Raw genomic sequence first — 16466 nt, 5'->3', positions numbered from 1 at the left:
CAACGTCGCACACAGATAGACCAATCGGAACTGATCCCATAGCTTGAAGTGGAATACTAACCACCATGAGCCGGCTACAGCCGAATTGCGCATACTTTTCCGGTTTTATCAGTGGTATCTGATAAGCCGTTGACAAGCTGTCACAATGTACAGGATTGCGCACAATAAAATAAGGCGATGTTGTCAGATGTAAAATGTTCTCAAGCCGTTCTCACTTCTGTTGCGTTTGTTTGTGCGTGAGTGTGGACTTACACGTGTTTTTTGCTGAAACGGTAGCATTAGATAGGCATATAGGATGAACCTGATTGGTGGACTAGAATGTAATGGTCGGTGTATCTCCGTATTTATACCGAAGGTCACGAGCTTCGATTGACAGAAGTGTTTGTTGTGCAGTCATTACCCTAACCTAACCTAACCTAACTTTTGAGTTTGAGTAAATTGGTATGAGAATTGTATCTTGACTTGCTACATTTACTGGTCAAACTATATTTTTTATTTAATCCTTAAGAGATTAACTATTTAATTTCTAATTTCTCTCTATCTTCTTGTCTAAAGAAAAAAAAACAGTTTTGCGCACAAACTTTGAAGCTATCAAAGTGGCAACGTTGGATCAAAATCTGTGCGCAAAACAGGTCAATGAGATTTGTGCGCAATCCTGTATCTAAAGGGTGCGCAATTCGGTTGCGGCGCGTGAGCCTCCAGCGGGTATCGAACACGGGACCCCTTGATTAGGAAACGACAGCGCTACCATCAAAGCATCGGGGAGGGCAGAAGAGCAGAAGTCGCCTCTCTTTGTTTCCCAACAAAAGGAAAAGTAATCTTTTTAGAGACTTTTAAGATGAAATATATATATATATAGTATGTCATTCTCCTCTTCCTTCTGGCGCCGTCATCACCATACACCCCTACCCTAAAGAAAAATTTCTCAATATTTATTTATTACCTAACTCTACAAACATCTAGATACAATCAGCTGCAAACAAATGTGCGCATCTTTATCCTAAAACAACCGATTCTCTGCAATGCATAACTCGTTTACAGGGAAGCTGGCACTTTAGGTTGTAGGCATCCCGTTTTTATTACATGGTTTGTGAAGTTCAGAGGCAAGTCTGCAGGATCAGGAATAAGCGGCCGTTACTGACCACGCGTCGAGCAATGAAATGCGACCACGACGCTCTTCGATCTCCCAGGAGCTGTGACGGTTCTCGGTTTACTTCTGCAAGGATAACTCTTCGGGAAATTACTGATCGACACGTACAGAACCTCGACCGTGCAAGTACCGATGTCTTTATAAGTGACGAATGAGTCCGGAGGGGAAAGCCGTACGACTGTTGCGGATAAAGAAGAAAAACTGTCTCTAAAGATCATCTTTCGCACTGACGAAGGATCGTGACTCGTTGGTCTAGAAAGAAAAAGTTTCAGTTGTCGCTAGGACGGCACAAATGGTTCCGTGGTGCCTTGCGCGATGGCCTATGAGCACGTATGCAAACAAGAGTCGCGTGACTACGACACCCAATATCATTCCTTGTACTGAAGCTTGTTCCATCAAATTCTGTCAACACTGTTCGACCGTCTACCGCAGCATCTGTCTCTGCCTGTGCGGCCATCAAATGTGGCAAAATGCTAACCAGAACGATGGCATATATTACAATTTATTGGCTGCATATGTGACAGAAAGTTTTGTGCAGTTTCCTGAATTAATATGTATAACGTTAACCTATTTGGTATCTCACCCCTCAAAATATTTCCTCACCACAGATAATAACCAACTACAAGTAGTGCCGCAAAGCTTTCACTTAACTCTACGGGACAGTGCTTGGTGACGGAAAAGCTGCAATAAACCTTCAATAATGTGTATAATTCAAATGTAGTAAGATACCACAAGTTTCCAAAGCGATTTTCAGATCTGTTGAGGCAATGAATTTGAAAAAGTGCACGATAGTGCCGATGAAGTACGCAGTTTAATTTGTCAATTAGGAATCCTGACAAAGTTAATTAATCATCTTTATTAACATATCTTCTCAATCATCAGAACAAACAAATAACTATTACATGCACATTTTTCAGTATTTGAGAATGTTTACAATGTATTATTAGAAGAACGCAAACAATTTTGAAAAGGCTTTTAGGTAATTATTATATCGCAAAACTTCTGCTGTATAATAATAATTTTTGCATTTGTTTTGAGATGTACGAGGGGGGGCTGGAAAGTTCGTGAAATCACCCAGAAGGAATACAGATGGAACAACCATTTTAATACATTTTTCAAGGTATTCCCCCCGAAGCTCAATACACGTTTCACAACAATGTTTCAACATTTGTAACCCTTTCAAATAGAAGGTTTTGTCCTGCCATGCAAAACAGCTCTCCACCTCCTCAACCAGTGCCTCTTCGGACGGAAAATGTGTGCCCTTGAGATGTTTTTTGAGGTTTGGAAAGAGGTAATAGTCGGATGGGGCGATATCAGGGGAATTGGGTGGGTGGGGTACACAGGTAAAGCCCAGATCCGCCAGCAATTGCATGGTTTGATGGGCCTTGTGCGAGGGCGCATTGTCCTGGAGAAACTGCACACCACGGCTCACTTTTCCCAGACGTTTTTCCTTCAGAGCCGCCTTTAATTCAATCAAATATTGGGAATAAACAGCAGCACTGATGTTTTCACCCTGTTTAAGATATTTTATGAGGATGACACAGTCCTTATCCCAAAAGACCGATGCCAGAACCTTCCCTGCTGACCTTTGACTTCGGAACTTTTTCGGTCGAGGAGACCCACTGTGGCGCATCTCCATGGGTTGCTTTTTAGTCTGTGGATCATAATGGTGAATACATGTTTCATCTTCAGTCACCAGACAGCGCAAAAAATCATAAGGGTGTTGAAATTTGCGCACGATCTCCCGTGAAATCTGCACTCGTGTTCTCTTCTGGTCAGCATTCAGACATTTTGGGTTCTATTTCGCACTGAGCTTCCGCATGTCCATACACTCTGATATTATGACACCCACACACTCACGCAATATCCCCAGATACGCAGCAATGGTTTTGGTGGATATGCGCTTATCCTCCATGAACATGTCGTGCACTTTGACAATGTTTTCCCTAGTCACTGCACTTGCAGGCCTGCCAGAGCGGGGTTCATCTTCAGTCTCACCATGTCCAGTCCTAAAACGCCTCACCCATTTGGCTACTGTTGTATATCCTGGGGCATGTTCCCCCAAAGTCTCATGCAAAGTTTTATGGATATCCATGGGGGATTTGTCTTGCAACACGAAAAACTTGATGACACTGCGAAGCTCATTCTTCTCAAATTTCCTTAGGTCCTCCGCCATCTCTTCTTACTGAACGTGAAACAAAAAAAATAACAATGACAAAAGGATCATATGCAGGATAAGAGGTTTACAATATATGCTCTTTCTAATGGCTACAACAATTTGTTTCAATTTTTATTTCTTCTGGGTGATTTCATGAACTTTCCAGCCCCCCCTCGTATTAGTAGGCTGATATGATATTTCATCTTCTCTTGGAAACAGAGATACAATTTTTTGAAGATATTCAATATCCCGATATATTACAACCTCGTATTTATTTTATTCCTTTTTGTGTCTGCATTCCGAGCAATGAACAGGTATAGAATGCTTCGACTGTTGACACGAACAAGCACTTGAAGGACTATACAGGAAAATCATGTGTTTTTGAATGAAATATGTATTGTATGTGTGTTTCGATACACAACATAATCTTCTCGGTGGCGTAATGGAAAAGTGGTCGCCTTGTAATCAAGGGTTCCTGGCTTCGATGGTGAAGGTGCATAGTATTTCGGATTCCATTTTAAACTTCGTGGACTCTAAACAACGAGTAAACAAAGGTACACAACATGTTAAAAGCATTATTAATTTACGAGACATCCAAAGTTCTTATGATTATTTACAATATCAATTAATTAATTTTCCCTCGCGTGCATGATACTCAAGGCACTGGCTTCTAAAAACTTCAAAAATGTTATTACTTAGTTATTAATTTTGCACTTTTTCAGTATGCATGCAATGCCACCACGCCATTTTATGCTTATACATGTGGAGGCGTGATGCAACCCTCATCGAGTCAGGGGTCTCACGTATAACGCAATGAACAACTCACATCGTGTTTTGCCGTCAGTGCCTTCGTTGTTGTGTTAGGATGATGGATTGATTTGTTTTATTTGACTTCGCATTTCTGGCTTTATTAGCTAATCGCGAATATAGGGATGAGTGATAATATGATGAAATTGATGAAGGGACATTCACCAATAACACCCATGCTCAGGTCGAGATTCGAACCTGGGACCCCTGGCGTCGTAGGGCGCAGCGCCGCCACGGAGGCCGACGTTGTTACGTTAAGCTGGTTAGGTTTAGTATTCTTAGCGTAAATAACACCTTTTTGATCAAACTCAGATAAAATGGCAGTGTATTTATACTATAGCTCTTTTCAGTTCTTACGGCGGGCGCTCTAAAAGCTGGCAGGGGAAATGGGGAGCGGGGAAGCGACCAATCCAGCACGATAAGAAATGTAGCGGCCAGTAGAACGAGTTTCACGTAGTACTTTTTCCGGCCGCGTCGTCTCTCTCGGCGCCACTGCTGTTGTCTGGTTGGTTTGTTGCGTAATCTCGCTCCCCACTTCCCTATCAGCTTCTAGAGCGCCCGCCGTAAGAACTGAACAGAGCTATAACAACGAACGCATGTCAGAACACTGTGTTGTTTGTTGCTTATGTTATGAGCGAGACCCTCGAGTCTGTCTTACTGAACCGTTTCTCATAAATCCATGTTTTCGCCTTGCAAAACAAAGTCAAAAGAGCGAAGTGGAAGCTCTCTTTGACAACTCCACCGACTCTTAACTAACAACTGGTGGACAACACGGAGCAACAAAGCTTCCACTTATGTAATCTCTGCGACTAACACATCATGCTAGAGACAATCCACAATGACATCAAACGGTAACCCACATATGGGCGGGTTTTCAGCATGCGAAAGAAACGAAGGACGCTAAACCTCTGTTGAACCCAGACTGGCAGAAATCCCATTTGTTCACATGGGAAGGTGCCATCTGGCCATTTGCAACCGGTGTTCTGTTAAAATCCCATGCGTCAAGCGTGCTTCACTTAGTCGATCAAAGAGGGCTCCCATGTCGAGCATTTTCGTGTTTCCCCAAGGGATTGAGAAGAAGAAATATCCGTCAAATGTAACCAGGAAAATATTGTTCTTGTGCATTAATCGACAAAGGAATAATGTTATAATTGAGTGAACACGATTTTTCAGGTTATATTTGACAACTATCAATTTAAATTAGCATACATTATTTAGTATACGAACCATAATAATTTAATTTCATTCATTCATTCATTACATTAGGAAACTTTAAAGAAATTTAGATATGGTGTATGAGTGGAGCGTAAACAATGACCTTAATTTTAATATCACGAAGTGTTCTTTTATGGAGTTATCAAGTAAAATAAATACCTCTAAAATCTCCTATTTTATGTGTGGAGAAGAGCTTGAAAGAATAAATTTTATTAAGGACCTAGGCATTATTATGGATCGTAATATGATGTTTAACAAACATGTATCATACATGGTAAACAATGCATTTAGATCATTAGGTTTTCTTATAAGAAATACGAGGAATCTAACTAATGTAGACAGTATTTCTCTCTTGTATAATTCATTAGTTAGAAGTAAGCTTGAATATGGTTCTAATGTTTGGTTTACATATTATAAATCCCAGGAGTTGGTAATTGAAAGAATTCAAAAACGATTTTTAAGATATTTGTATTACAAAAAGTATAATGTACCATCATACTATAATAACTTATCATACAATGACCTACTTAATGAGTTTAATTATGAAAGTCTTATTAATAGAAGGGAAATAACACAACAAATATTTCTGTACAAATCAATGACTGGCATCATAGATAATCATACTTTTCTCCAAAAGATATGTTTCAATGCAAATAAATGTGGCTTAAGGCTGCGGCAATTGATGTCTTATGATATTCCTAAAACAGAAAGATTCAAGAATTCACCATTATTTAGATTGTCCTTTGCGTACAACAAAATTATTGCAATCTAATCTTGATTTTAGTATCTCAATCAATGAGTACAAAAAATATTAAGACAAGTGTTTACAACATAAATTATAAGAATTAGTGTTATACTTAGCAATATATCACTGCATGTGAATAAAAATGACATGTTTTTTTTTTCGTCTTGTTCTGTATTGATTTGGGTGAAGCGCTTCTAAATTGCTAATTGGGTGTTATATGATTCTATAATATAGTTTAGTAATTTATATTACATTATATTTGTGTATGTGTTCTACCTCTGTTATGTCTCACTGTATTATATTATGTGTTTCTCTTGTTTTTGTATTTTGTATTTTTATTTGTATTTTTATTGGCTACCTTCTGTAAAAGGAGATAATTTCTCTGTTGAAGGAAATAAATAAATTATATGGTGATTCAGTTTAAACTTAATGAAAAGTTTATTCATTCTTGAATCAGTATTGCCAGAATCTGCTAGGGACAAACTTTCCAATATTCGTACATTTTTCCACATCATTCTCTCATCTAAAGGGACCATCTTCTACTACTACTACTACTACTACTACTACCAATAATAATAATAATAATAATAATAATAATAATAATAATAATGGGTCTCTCTATGCCAAAGCATCACGATGAAATGAAGTTTTCAATCCGACAGTCTCAGATTTTCATGAAATTTGGTAGCATGATAGAGGGTCTGAAGTAACTTACATGGGTAAAATTTTAGCCCTCAGTGATACATGATGTTCGTACAATAGGGTTGCTAACTTCATAAAAAAAGGTCAAATTTATGCTTACAAGGTCAAGTAAAAAAATTTATAACTTTTATTTTAATATGGTATGACTTTTATCTTAGGCTTGTTTTGAAGCTAAGGGAACTTAGTTCCCGTAAAAAAATAGTATCGCATGAAAATATTGAAATTTTCATTTCAAGGTCACATGATGTGACGTTTGACCTTGAATATCTAAAAAAACGTATCTTCAATTTTTGTGGAATTAAGGTATGTTATACAGTTAAATGTAATCTCTGTTTGGTGTAAGATTGATTTTGGGATGGCTTTGGGAACAGGAATAAAAGATATCTGACAGTAGTATAGGCTACATTCAGTGAAACACCTGACAGACTACGCAAGTAATGTCGTATGGGGAACTAATTGCAACACAAATGAAACCAACTGTCTCTATAGTAAAAAATGTGAGGAATCCGATTTTGAAAAGTTTACCACTCTCTGACCTGTAGGTTCGCCGCCATGTTGAAGAAAAGTTTCAAAAATTAATATCTCGAAAACGGTTAATTGTACACGAAATGCGAAGATAACCAAAATGAAAGAGCAGAAAATTTGCTAAATTATGTTTTTTTGTTTGATAGAGCTGCCTTGAATCCTGATTGAATTAGAAAGCTCCAATTATTTACTTTAATTTAATTTTGAGAATTAGTGTAAATGTTGGTTTCTGACACAAATAACAGCAAATATGTAACAAACTATGTAAAAGACGTCCTAAAGTCACTGGACCAAATTCATAGCTCATTCTTTCCTCTAGAGAATGTTTTCTGTTTCGTGTCGGTAGAGTCAGGGGTTGAGGAGATACATATGGTAGATTAAAGCAGCGTCATGTGTTTCCCTATATTTGACGTGTTCCATTTATTGCAATGTTGGTGAGAATGTAATAATTTTTTATTTGCACCGTGTCGTTTACTTGAGTGTGTTAGCTGATGTTTTTGTTCCTTTGAAATGAATGAACAAAATTTAACTAATATGATATCGTTAAATACGGTTCTATAACAAGAGCAGTTGCCACACCTGCCTAAAACCGAACACTTCACCTAAAATGTAGTCCATGGCAGATTTTTCACAGATGGCTGGTGATTACACGATACGTTTCATCATTTCCTGTACATACAGACGGGCACTTATAAAGGGTAAACTCTACGATACTTCCAAATAAGATTGGCTTTCGAAGAAAATCGATCACTCTAATGGTATACAACCAAAGAGCAACAGTATCTGGTTCTTTCAGAGTTGAAGGAAATGTAGATAGATATTCTTCTGAATGAAATCTCCTGAGTCTACCGGCACGAAACAAAAAAAAACATTCTCTAGAGGAAATCATGAGCTATGAATTTGATCCAGTGACTTTAGGACGTATTTTACATAGTTTGTTACATATTTGCTGTTATTTGTGTCAGAAACAAACATTTACACTAATTCTAAAAAAGAAAATAAATAATTGGAGCTTTCTAATTCAATTAGGATTCAAGGCAGCTCTATCAAACAAAAACTTTATTTTTTTGTGATGACTTGCCATGGAATGACCCTAAAAATATTATTTTCGTTGCCGATGTTAATATGTAAAATTAAAGTAAAGTAAAGTGTTCCCCTGTGCTTAGCACCACTCCATGAAGGCGTATAATGGTGTGGAGGTAACACCCCACACTTTCTTAATCCGGTCGTGAGTGGGGGTGATGTGATCGCCTTTACCCCTCACGGTTTCCTACAGGTACCCATGTTATTCGACGCTGGGTGGGCGCCGGGGCCGCTTCCAACGTTAAAAAAGTTCCCGGATTTGAACCGGTCGGGGATCGAACCCGGGACCTCTAGCATGGTAGTTAGACGCGTTACCTACTGAGCCACCGCAGCCATGTATGAAAAATGTTAAACAAATAAATCACAAAGTGCTCCTCGCTACCGATACATAACTCCGGTCTGGCATGAATTTCTGCCGACCTTCAAGGTGGAGTGGTTAGCACAGCACCAGGGGTTCCGTGTTCGAATCCCGACATGGATATGGGTGCTCTTTTTTGAGTGTCTCTCCATCTTCATATTAGCGATTAGTCAAAGGTGACACCAAGGCGAAGTTAATATATCAAAAAATACTAATCTCGTTACAGGTTTTTTCCTTTTTGCACCAATCTTTCTGAATAATAATGTGTTATTCCTAATGGCGAAAAAAGTGAACATGTTTACCCTCTATTGTCCGTCGTTGAATGTCAATCTAACATTCCGATACTTGTACTGATCTATGCTGGATTCTCAGAGAATGAAATGACCCAAAAAAGTGCCTGACATACAGTGAGAAAGCAGAGAAAAATAACTACCTACTGTAAGAATAGCAGTAGATAAGATAGAACTTCGTACTGGGAACACAAGTACATGTAACTTTGATTGATTGATTGATATGGTTTATTTTACTTTGATTTTCTGTCAGTTTTGGCTATTCGCAAATATGATGATGGGTGATGGGGACACTCAAAAGGAACACACATGCCAGGTTGGGATTCGAACATGGACCTCTGTCCTCATAGCGATTGTGCTAACCACTTCGCCACGTCAGTCGGAAAAACCTATCTTACAAAACATGAGTCAATACTAGGGATGACCAAATCAGGATAAAAATTTATTCGGATGTAGGATATTCTGATATCCGGTTAGCCGGACTGTCCGTATATCCGAATTATCCGGATCTTCGGAATATTCAAATTTTACAGATATCCGAATTTTCCGAATTATCCTTATTATCAGGATATACGATATCCCAATTATCCTAATTTTCTGAATTATCCTTATATTTGCAATATCTGAATTATCCGGATGTACGATGTGTGAATTATGCAGGCAGTTTTATCTTTTTGTATGTTTTACAGGCTATCCACATATTGTTTAATTCGTATTTCACTGTACGGATTTTATAGAAATCCTTATCAAATCTATACTATCTGGATATCCGCAAGGGATATTGGATAATTCGAAATTCGGATATCCGTCATCCGGATTTTTTGGCCGTTCCTAATTAAAACAGATAAGGAGAACGTCACTGGTCTCCATGAAATATATGAGACTGTTTTTGTTTTGTAACTAAATTATACTCCAATCGCAACGACGGATCCCGTAGCGTTCCAACATGAACGCGGGGATCTTAAATAGGGATGTAACTTTCCCCTCCTGATTAATACTATTTATGGTAGAGACAGCCCTGAAAGGGCAGGTACAAATATCTAAATTAACATTAATATAAACTCATTATTAGGTTTTATACTGAACTGAGCAATGCGAATGGCAGATCGGTTTAGAAAATAAACCAATAGTTCCTGCTTCTCCGTCGATTCCAAGCAGAAAAGATCCCGTGGCGCTCTCATGCGCACCTTTATAATCCCTCGCTTGGCCTCCCGTCACCTCTAGCCAAAGGCCAGTGTTCTTATCATTTCCGGAAAAAGTCTTATGCTACACATTTCTAATGCAGGATCTGACAAGGTCTTCCAGGGTCAATATTTCTTAAACCGAACGGATACGCTACGAACCAAACTTAAATGAAGCACTTGTAATTCTCAATCATGACAAAGAAATTTCAAATGTCTTACCCAGATACAAACACGCAATCTTTGCTCACAATTTGGATAGCATGTCTAAACAGGAATTTCGAAATCTGCACGCAACATTAGTTTACGCCTCTATGTCAGTTTCTTTCTGTGTTCTATCCGTAATCCAGATTCAGCACAAGAATAGAAGCAATTATAAAATAGCGAATAACGGAACATGGGACGCTTCCGCTAAATCATGAGTCCCTTTCATCATCTTCCTCCATCTTCCAGAAGGGCCTACTATCGCATTACAAGCCCAAACCGCAACATCTCCGAGTTCTCAAGGAGTCCTTTTCAGTTAATCAATCTCGCGATACTCTTGCCGTGACAGGCTCACTCACTCTGATGGAAGATTTCCTTCAGGTTATGCAACCCAACCGTCTTTGCTTACTGATGGGTTGCCTGACCACCAGGCGGTTAAAGAGAGAAATCTTTTCCTATCTTTCAACCAGGTTAGAGAAAACGCGAATAAAGTGCACTACTTTTTCGTCATTTATACTGGTTTAGCTTAGACATTTTGCAGCTAGAGTTCTCGTCATATAGGAAGAAGGTTTGTTAGTAATCGTTAGAACAGTCTTTATCAGAGCATTTACATACATCGTGTTCTGATCTCCGCAAAAGACACGAATGAAGAATGCATTTTTTTTCTAATTCAATATTTATCCTTTCTTTTTCAATATTTCCCTTTCATGTAATGGCTTAAATGTTCTTTTAAAATGCAATAAGTTTTATGTGAACATGGTTAAGTGGAAGAAAAGGCTACAAAGTTTTAACCTCGCCATTAGAAACAAGACGCAATAAATACATTAATAACTAAAATAAACTAAAACAAATTACACCGACAAAAGTGTCCACTTTATGCTCAGTACGGCTAATCGGGAATGGGCCTACAGTTTAAAGTGAGATCCGAACCCCTATGTGCCTCCACCGGGTATCGAACGCGGGACCTTTTGATTGCAAGGCGACGACGTTACCATCGGGAGGTCGGTGTCTAAATGATAGGTTATCTCCTGAAGGTTAACTCCTTACCAGTGCTCAAACGAATACATGTATCTCAGGATTAACAAACTTCATGGGAAGAAATGAGCACTAAGCAATTGTATGAAAAAACAAAGAGCCCACATACAGCACGGCCCAGGATTATCCTGACTATAGGTCCAGAGCCTTGTCAGCACACAATAATACATTGCAGGGTATTCCACACGGAAAAGAAATAGACGTTTATTTGCCTACCCTTCTTGAGTAGTATTGAAAGCGTATGCGTCTCTTTCGAGTAATACCTATTACCAAGAAACCGCAAGGAAATTCGTGCTACTTCCTGAACAAAGACTTTTGATTTTGACACAGCAGTTTCTTTTAAATTATACCTTTTGATATTTCTGTAGGACTGTAGTGTCTTAGGAGTCCTCGTAGCATACCATTCCAACTGCGAAAGTTAAATTTTATTGCTTGCAAAAATAGGTGGAAACGTCAGGAAAATGAGTAGCCTATTCAAATCAAGCTAAAGTCAGGTACTAAAATAACTTTTATATATCTCGACAAAACATTTTTTACTTCACTGAAAGCGGAAATTGTTCTTCGTTGTTCAAGGATCTGAAATAAACCATTTTCAGAGAAACTGTTATCTCCTTACACTTTTACGTTCCGCGAGAAACAGTTTCACAAAGTTGCAACCATATTCAAATGACCTCTTTGCGTATTTGCACAGCCATTCAATAACGGTAGAAAATGGATGGCAATCTGTCTATTATTTCCAGTCAAGAATTACAAGACCTCCTGGTAGTTCTAAAGAAGTTTATAACCAAAAACAATTTGGAACTGCGTTCACCGTGAACCATTTAACAATCTGAACAATAACATTATTATAATTTTAATTATAGCATTAATTACTGCAATATATACACAAATGCTTTCAATTGTTCTTGTCAAATCTTAATTTAAAAAATATATCGTAGATTTATGATGCAATTTTGTGAGAGTAATCTAACTTACGTTGCACGAAAATTTCCGAATCCTCCCCTCCAAAATAACCTACCAATATGCCCACGAGTTCGAGTAGCCAATTAGGCACGTCTATCAGCTTAATGAGGTACCTTCATTTCAACAACTTGTGAGTGTAGTTCAGATTTAAGATAAGCAAAAACATAGCCTCTTTAAGGAGATGCGAAGTTAGGAAATACACTGCGTCTCTTCTTATCAATGGAAACATAAGCTGTTACGATGTCTGTAGTTTGAGTTTGTTTTAACTTTATGTGCATAGAAGAGCCTATCGAGACTAGATCTACTTACAGTTAAAAGTTTGAGATCTGATCTACGTGGCAGAGTGGTTAGCTTAGCGCGCTACCACGCCAGGTGTCCCCGAGTTCGAATCCCGGCCTGGGTGTTCTTTGTGAGTGTCCGTTCATCAATTTCATCATATCATCACTCATCCTCATCTTCGCGATTAGCCAAAGGTGGTAGAAAAGCGAAGACAAATAACACAATTCAATCAATCATTCAAAGAAGAAAGGAGCAAAACAGGTGAACCAAGAGAATGAGAGAAAGAAAAAGATAATGAATTATGTGGGAATACTGAGAGACATAACGAGAGGGAGAGAAAAAGAAAATAGAAATAAAGAAGATAAGAAAGAAGTTATATATAGAGATAGATAAAGTAAGAGACTTAGGATGAAATAGAGAAAAAACAGAGCAGACTCCACTTGAAAATATTTACCGATTTTTACCTCCAACCGTCCAGAATTCTCTGGCAACGCCACTGAACTGCATAATGTATAAGTACCTATACACGAAGAGACAAATTATGTATAGTCAGAAACAAGAAACTATATTCACTAGTTGTTACAAGGAAGTTTCCTCCTTAGCAACAAGACAAAAATAGATTAACTTATGAATAATTTAGTTTCCTTTTTGAAAGATATTTCCTTGTTCCGCTTTCTAAAAGATGGAAATATCTGCTTCGTTTTTATCTTCTGCGATCAATCGAGCATCAGATTGTGGGGAGAGAAGAGTCTCATATGTTACGAAAAGAAGCGAGGTCGGAAATTCTTATCATCAACATTTTGACAAGGAGAATATTTTCTCAATAAGAGAAAGACGTGGATTCTGACAGGAGAATGGGCACGCCAGAAGGAAGAGGCAAATTGTCCATCAGCGTATCCTGACAAGCGATGAACGGCCACAATACGCCAATGGCGGATTTTAATGGTCAGGACGTAATTACTAAATGGGCGGTTATTGTTCGCTGTCTGCCCACGGATTATCGGTTTATCGGGAAATGGATGTTGTTCCCTTGAGTTCTGGCGTTTTTTTATGGTTGCTCTTTGGTGAAGGTTGCAGAGATTATGCAGAGAGAGAGGCGAGCTGACAAGTAGGTTTGTAAGTAGAAAAAGTGAGAGATAGGTAGAGACCAAATAGTATAGATGTCATGAGTCTCGTAAGCTATTTCTGGCGTGGATCAAATGGAACCTCCATCGAACAGCAAAATATAGCTGAACTACTGTGCGTCAAATTTATATATATTATGTTTCATAGGATTTAGGATATTTAAATAGGATTGACAAAACAGTTACTTCTCTGCCTCGCTTCTACGGTGCAAAATATTCGAGCCTGAGCCACAAGTTCACCCTCTAGCAGAAATTGTTTGGCACGTCTTCGCATTTAAATTTGCCCCCAACAAAAGACTGTCTATGCCCAGTTTACGTCGCTCTAAGCTATATTCATTAATCCTAGGTACAGATAAAGAATAGGAGAGAGGGGAAGTCTAGGAAGATATATAAAGATAGAGATAAGGAATGGGAGGGACAGAAGGGACACACACTCCCAGCACATCCTAATACACCAAAATTTTCCCAACCACCCCGAAAACACTAAGATTATGATAAACTTTGGGGCAAATTTACCCTTACACCTCCCTAAAAACGAACACGCATCCCAAGATAGAAAATAAAGGACAAACACCCAAGGGGTGGGGAAAGAGACAAAGGTAGATTGAAATAGATATATAAGAACTATATTTACAAGCACATTGTGTTTCCAAGGGGATGGATGTGTAAACAAAACTTTTCAAGTGTTTAGCCACGATTCAGTCCTACGAACCACAATTCTTAAGACAGGAAAAATATAACAATCCTCTTGCAATTAGTCAGGGCCATGGTAGCGATTTCAATTTGTAAGTATGCGCTCCGACTGGGCATGGGTGTTCCTTTATAAGTGTTTCATCATCATGTCTATGTAATTATCATTCACATTCATCGTCACGATTAGCCTAAAGGACCACAAAAGCGACAAAAATAAGAGCAAAATCCACAGAGAAATCCACAATCGTTTCATCGACTCAGAATTCCTGTCTACGATCTTACCCTTGGCGAGAAGCATTCTGCAAAAGGATATACCAAACGGAATCCTATAATTATCACATGCTTGTATTAATTGATTATGTATTATTCCATGCATTTAATTTCCTGCGCCGGGGAGAAAGAGAGAGAGAGAGAGAGAGAGAGAGAGAGAGAGAGAGAGCAGGATGGAAACTTTGACCCAGTTTCGAGAGATTGTCTGCCGTCATGACAACCTCGGTAGAAGCATGTAAACAGCGCTACTTTGACCCAAGTTCGACGGTTCACAGAGGACACCCTTGCTCTGGAAAAGAGAAACTTGCAGCTGTTCCTAGTCCTATCCAGGGTCCCTTGCCTCGATCACCCTTCATCGCATCCTCTGTATCACTTTGTGGCAGCAAAATTCCTTGCAAGTGGAAATATCCATATGCTATTACATAGTAGAGTTAGTGACTACAAACTTCTCGATAGATGGTACTTCTTGGTATATTCGATTCGTGTTTACAATCCCTGCATGGGGTTCCGTGTGAAGGAACAATGTATAGGAAAAAAATTACATACTTTTCCCTTCTTCGTTTTATTTATATCCTTTCCCCATTTTCTATTTATTGTTATTTCCACATTTTCGTCTTCCTTTATTACTCCTAACATTTATTCCTTTCTTGCTTATTATCTTTCCGTTGATCATTTCTTGAACTACCTTCTCCCGACTTGCCCCATTCTATCATATTCTCTCTCTTTTTTTCAATTCTTATATTTCATTTGTACCTCTCGCTCTCTCTTTTGACCTCTTTCTCTCTCAATATTTCTCTTTTACTTTCTGTTTATGTAGCTGTAGCTTTTATTTTGTTTCTCTCTTCTTATGATTTCCTTAATTTCTTCTTCTTATATCCCTGTAGTTTTCCTTTCTCTCTCTCTTTCACTCCATTATTTCCTTAATTTATACTCTTCCATTAATTATTTAGTTTCCTTTTCCCATTCTCTTCATCGTTTCCTTAATTTCTTATTTTATAATAATTTCTTCTTCGTCCTCTTCTTAGTTTCATTTATTTCTGTTCTCTGTCTTCAAAGTTTATTTCTCTTTTCTTTCTTTCCATCATTTATTCTCTTCTCCGCCATCGTATGCTTTATATATATTTCTCCCTTTCTATATAGCTCCATTTATTTATTTTCTTCTCTATGTTTGTTTAACGATAACCAATAAACAATTTTCGAAATATATATCACGATTCGGCTTAAAACATTTTGATTCTAATTCCATGTCTCCCATTCAAAAATTTTCTGTGTTACCCATGTTTTCGTTTGTCCACAGTCTAATGAATTGCAATATAAACTGGTGCTCGAAAGATCCCTAACAAGCATTGGATTGTTACAGACTCCGCCACACTTGTGCAGTGAAAGATGTTAAAAATATGTCTGTCTATTAAATGACACTAGTGGCGCCTGTACAGCTGTAAATTAATATAACAAATGAAAAGCGGATCAGTCATTTTACGGATACCCTGAATATGTTTCTTCCTTGCGCTATCAAATATATATTATTACGAGGTCATCGGTGTTCCTGACTTAAGCTTGAATGCAATATGAATCTTCCTGTAAATGGTTTCAGTTTTCTGCAGATTTCTGCTTGAATTTTAAGTTCAAGTGCCAAGAGAACAATTTCATTTTGTGATTTAAATTTCGCAATGACGGAAGTTAA

General features: G+C 38.1%; 1 protein-coding gene across 1 annotated transcript; it reads right to left on the bottom strand.

Moving 5' to 3' along the window:
• Positions 1-2948: 2948 nt before the first annotated feature.
• Positions 2949-3326, bottom strand: LOC145989015 (protein GVQW3-like). Its single transcript, XM_083124315.1, has one exon. The coding sequence runs from the start codon at positions 3324-3326 to the stop codon at positions 2949-2951; it is 378 nt and encodes a 125-aa protein (XP_082980441.1).
• Positions 3327-16466: the final 13140 nt, after the last annotated feature.

Source organism: Lepisma saccharinum, chromosome 6 (assembly GCF_977018435.1).
Source record: "Lepisma saccharinum chromosome 6, izLepSacc3.1, whole genome shotgun sequence".
NCBI classification, from domain to species: Eukaryota; Metazoa; Arthropoda; class Insecta; order Zygentoma; family Lepismatidae; genus Lepisma; species Lepisma saccharinum.
Note: the sequence above shows the minus strand (reverse complement) of the source record. Positions and strands in the feature narration are given on the sequence as shown.

Excerpts from the sequence above, each read along its gene's own strand:
- LOC145989015 (XM_083124315.1), bottom strand. The coding sequence starts at position 3,326 with ATGGCGGAGGACCTAAGGAAATTTGAGAAGAATGAGCTTCGCAGTGTC.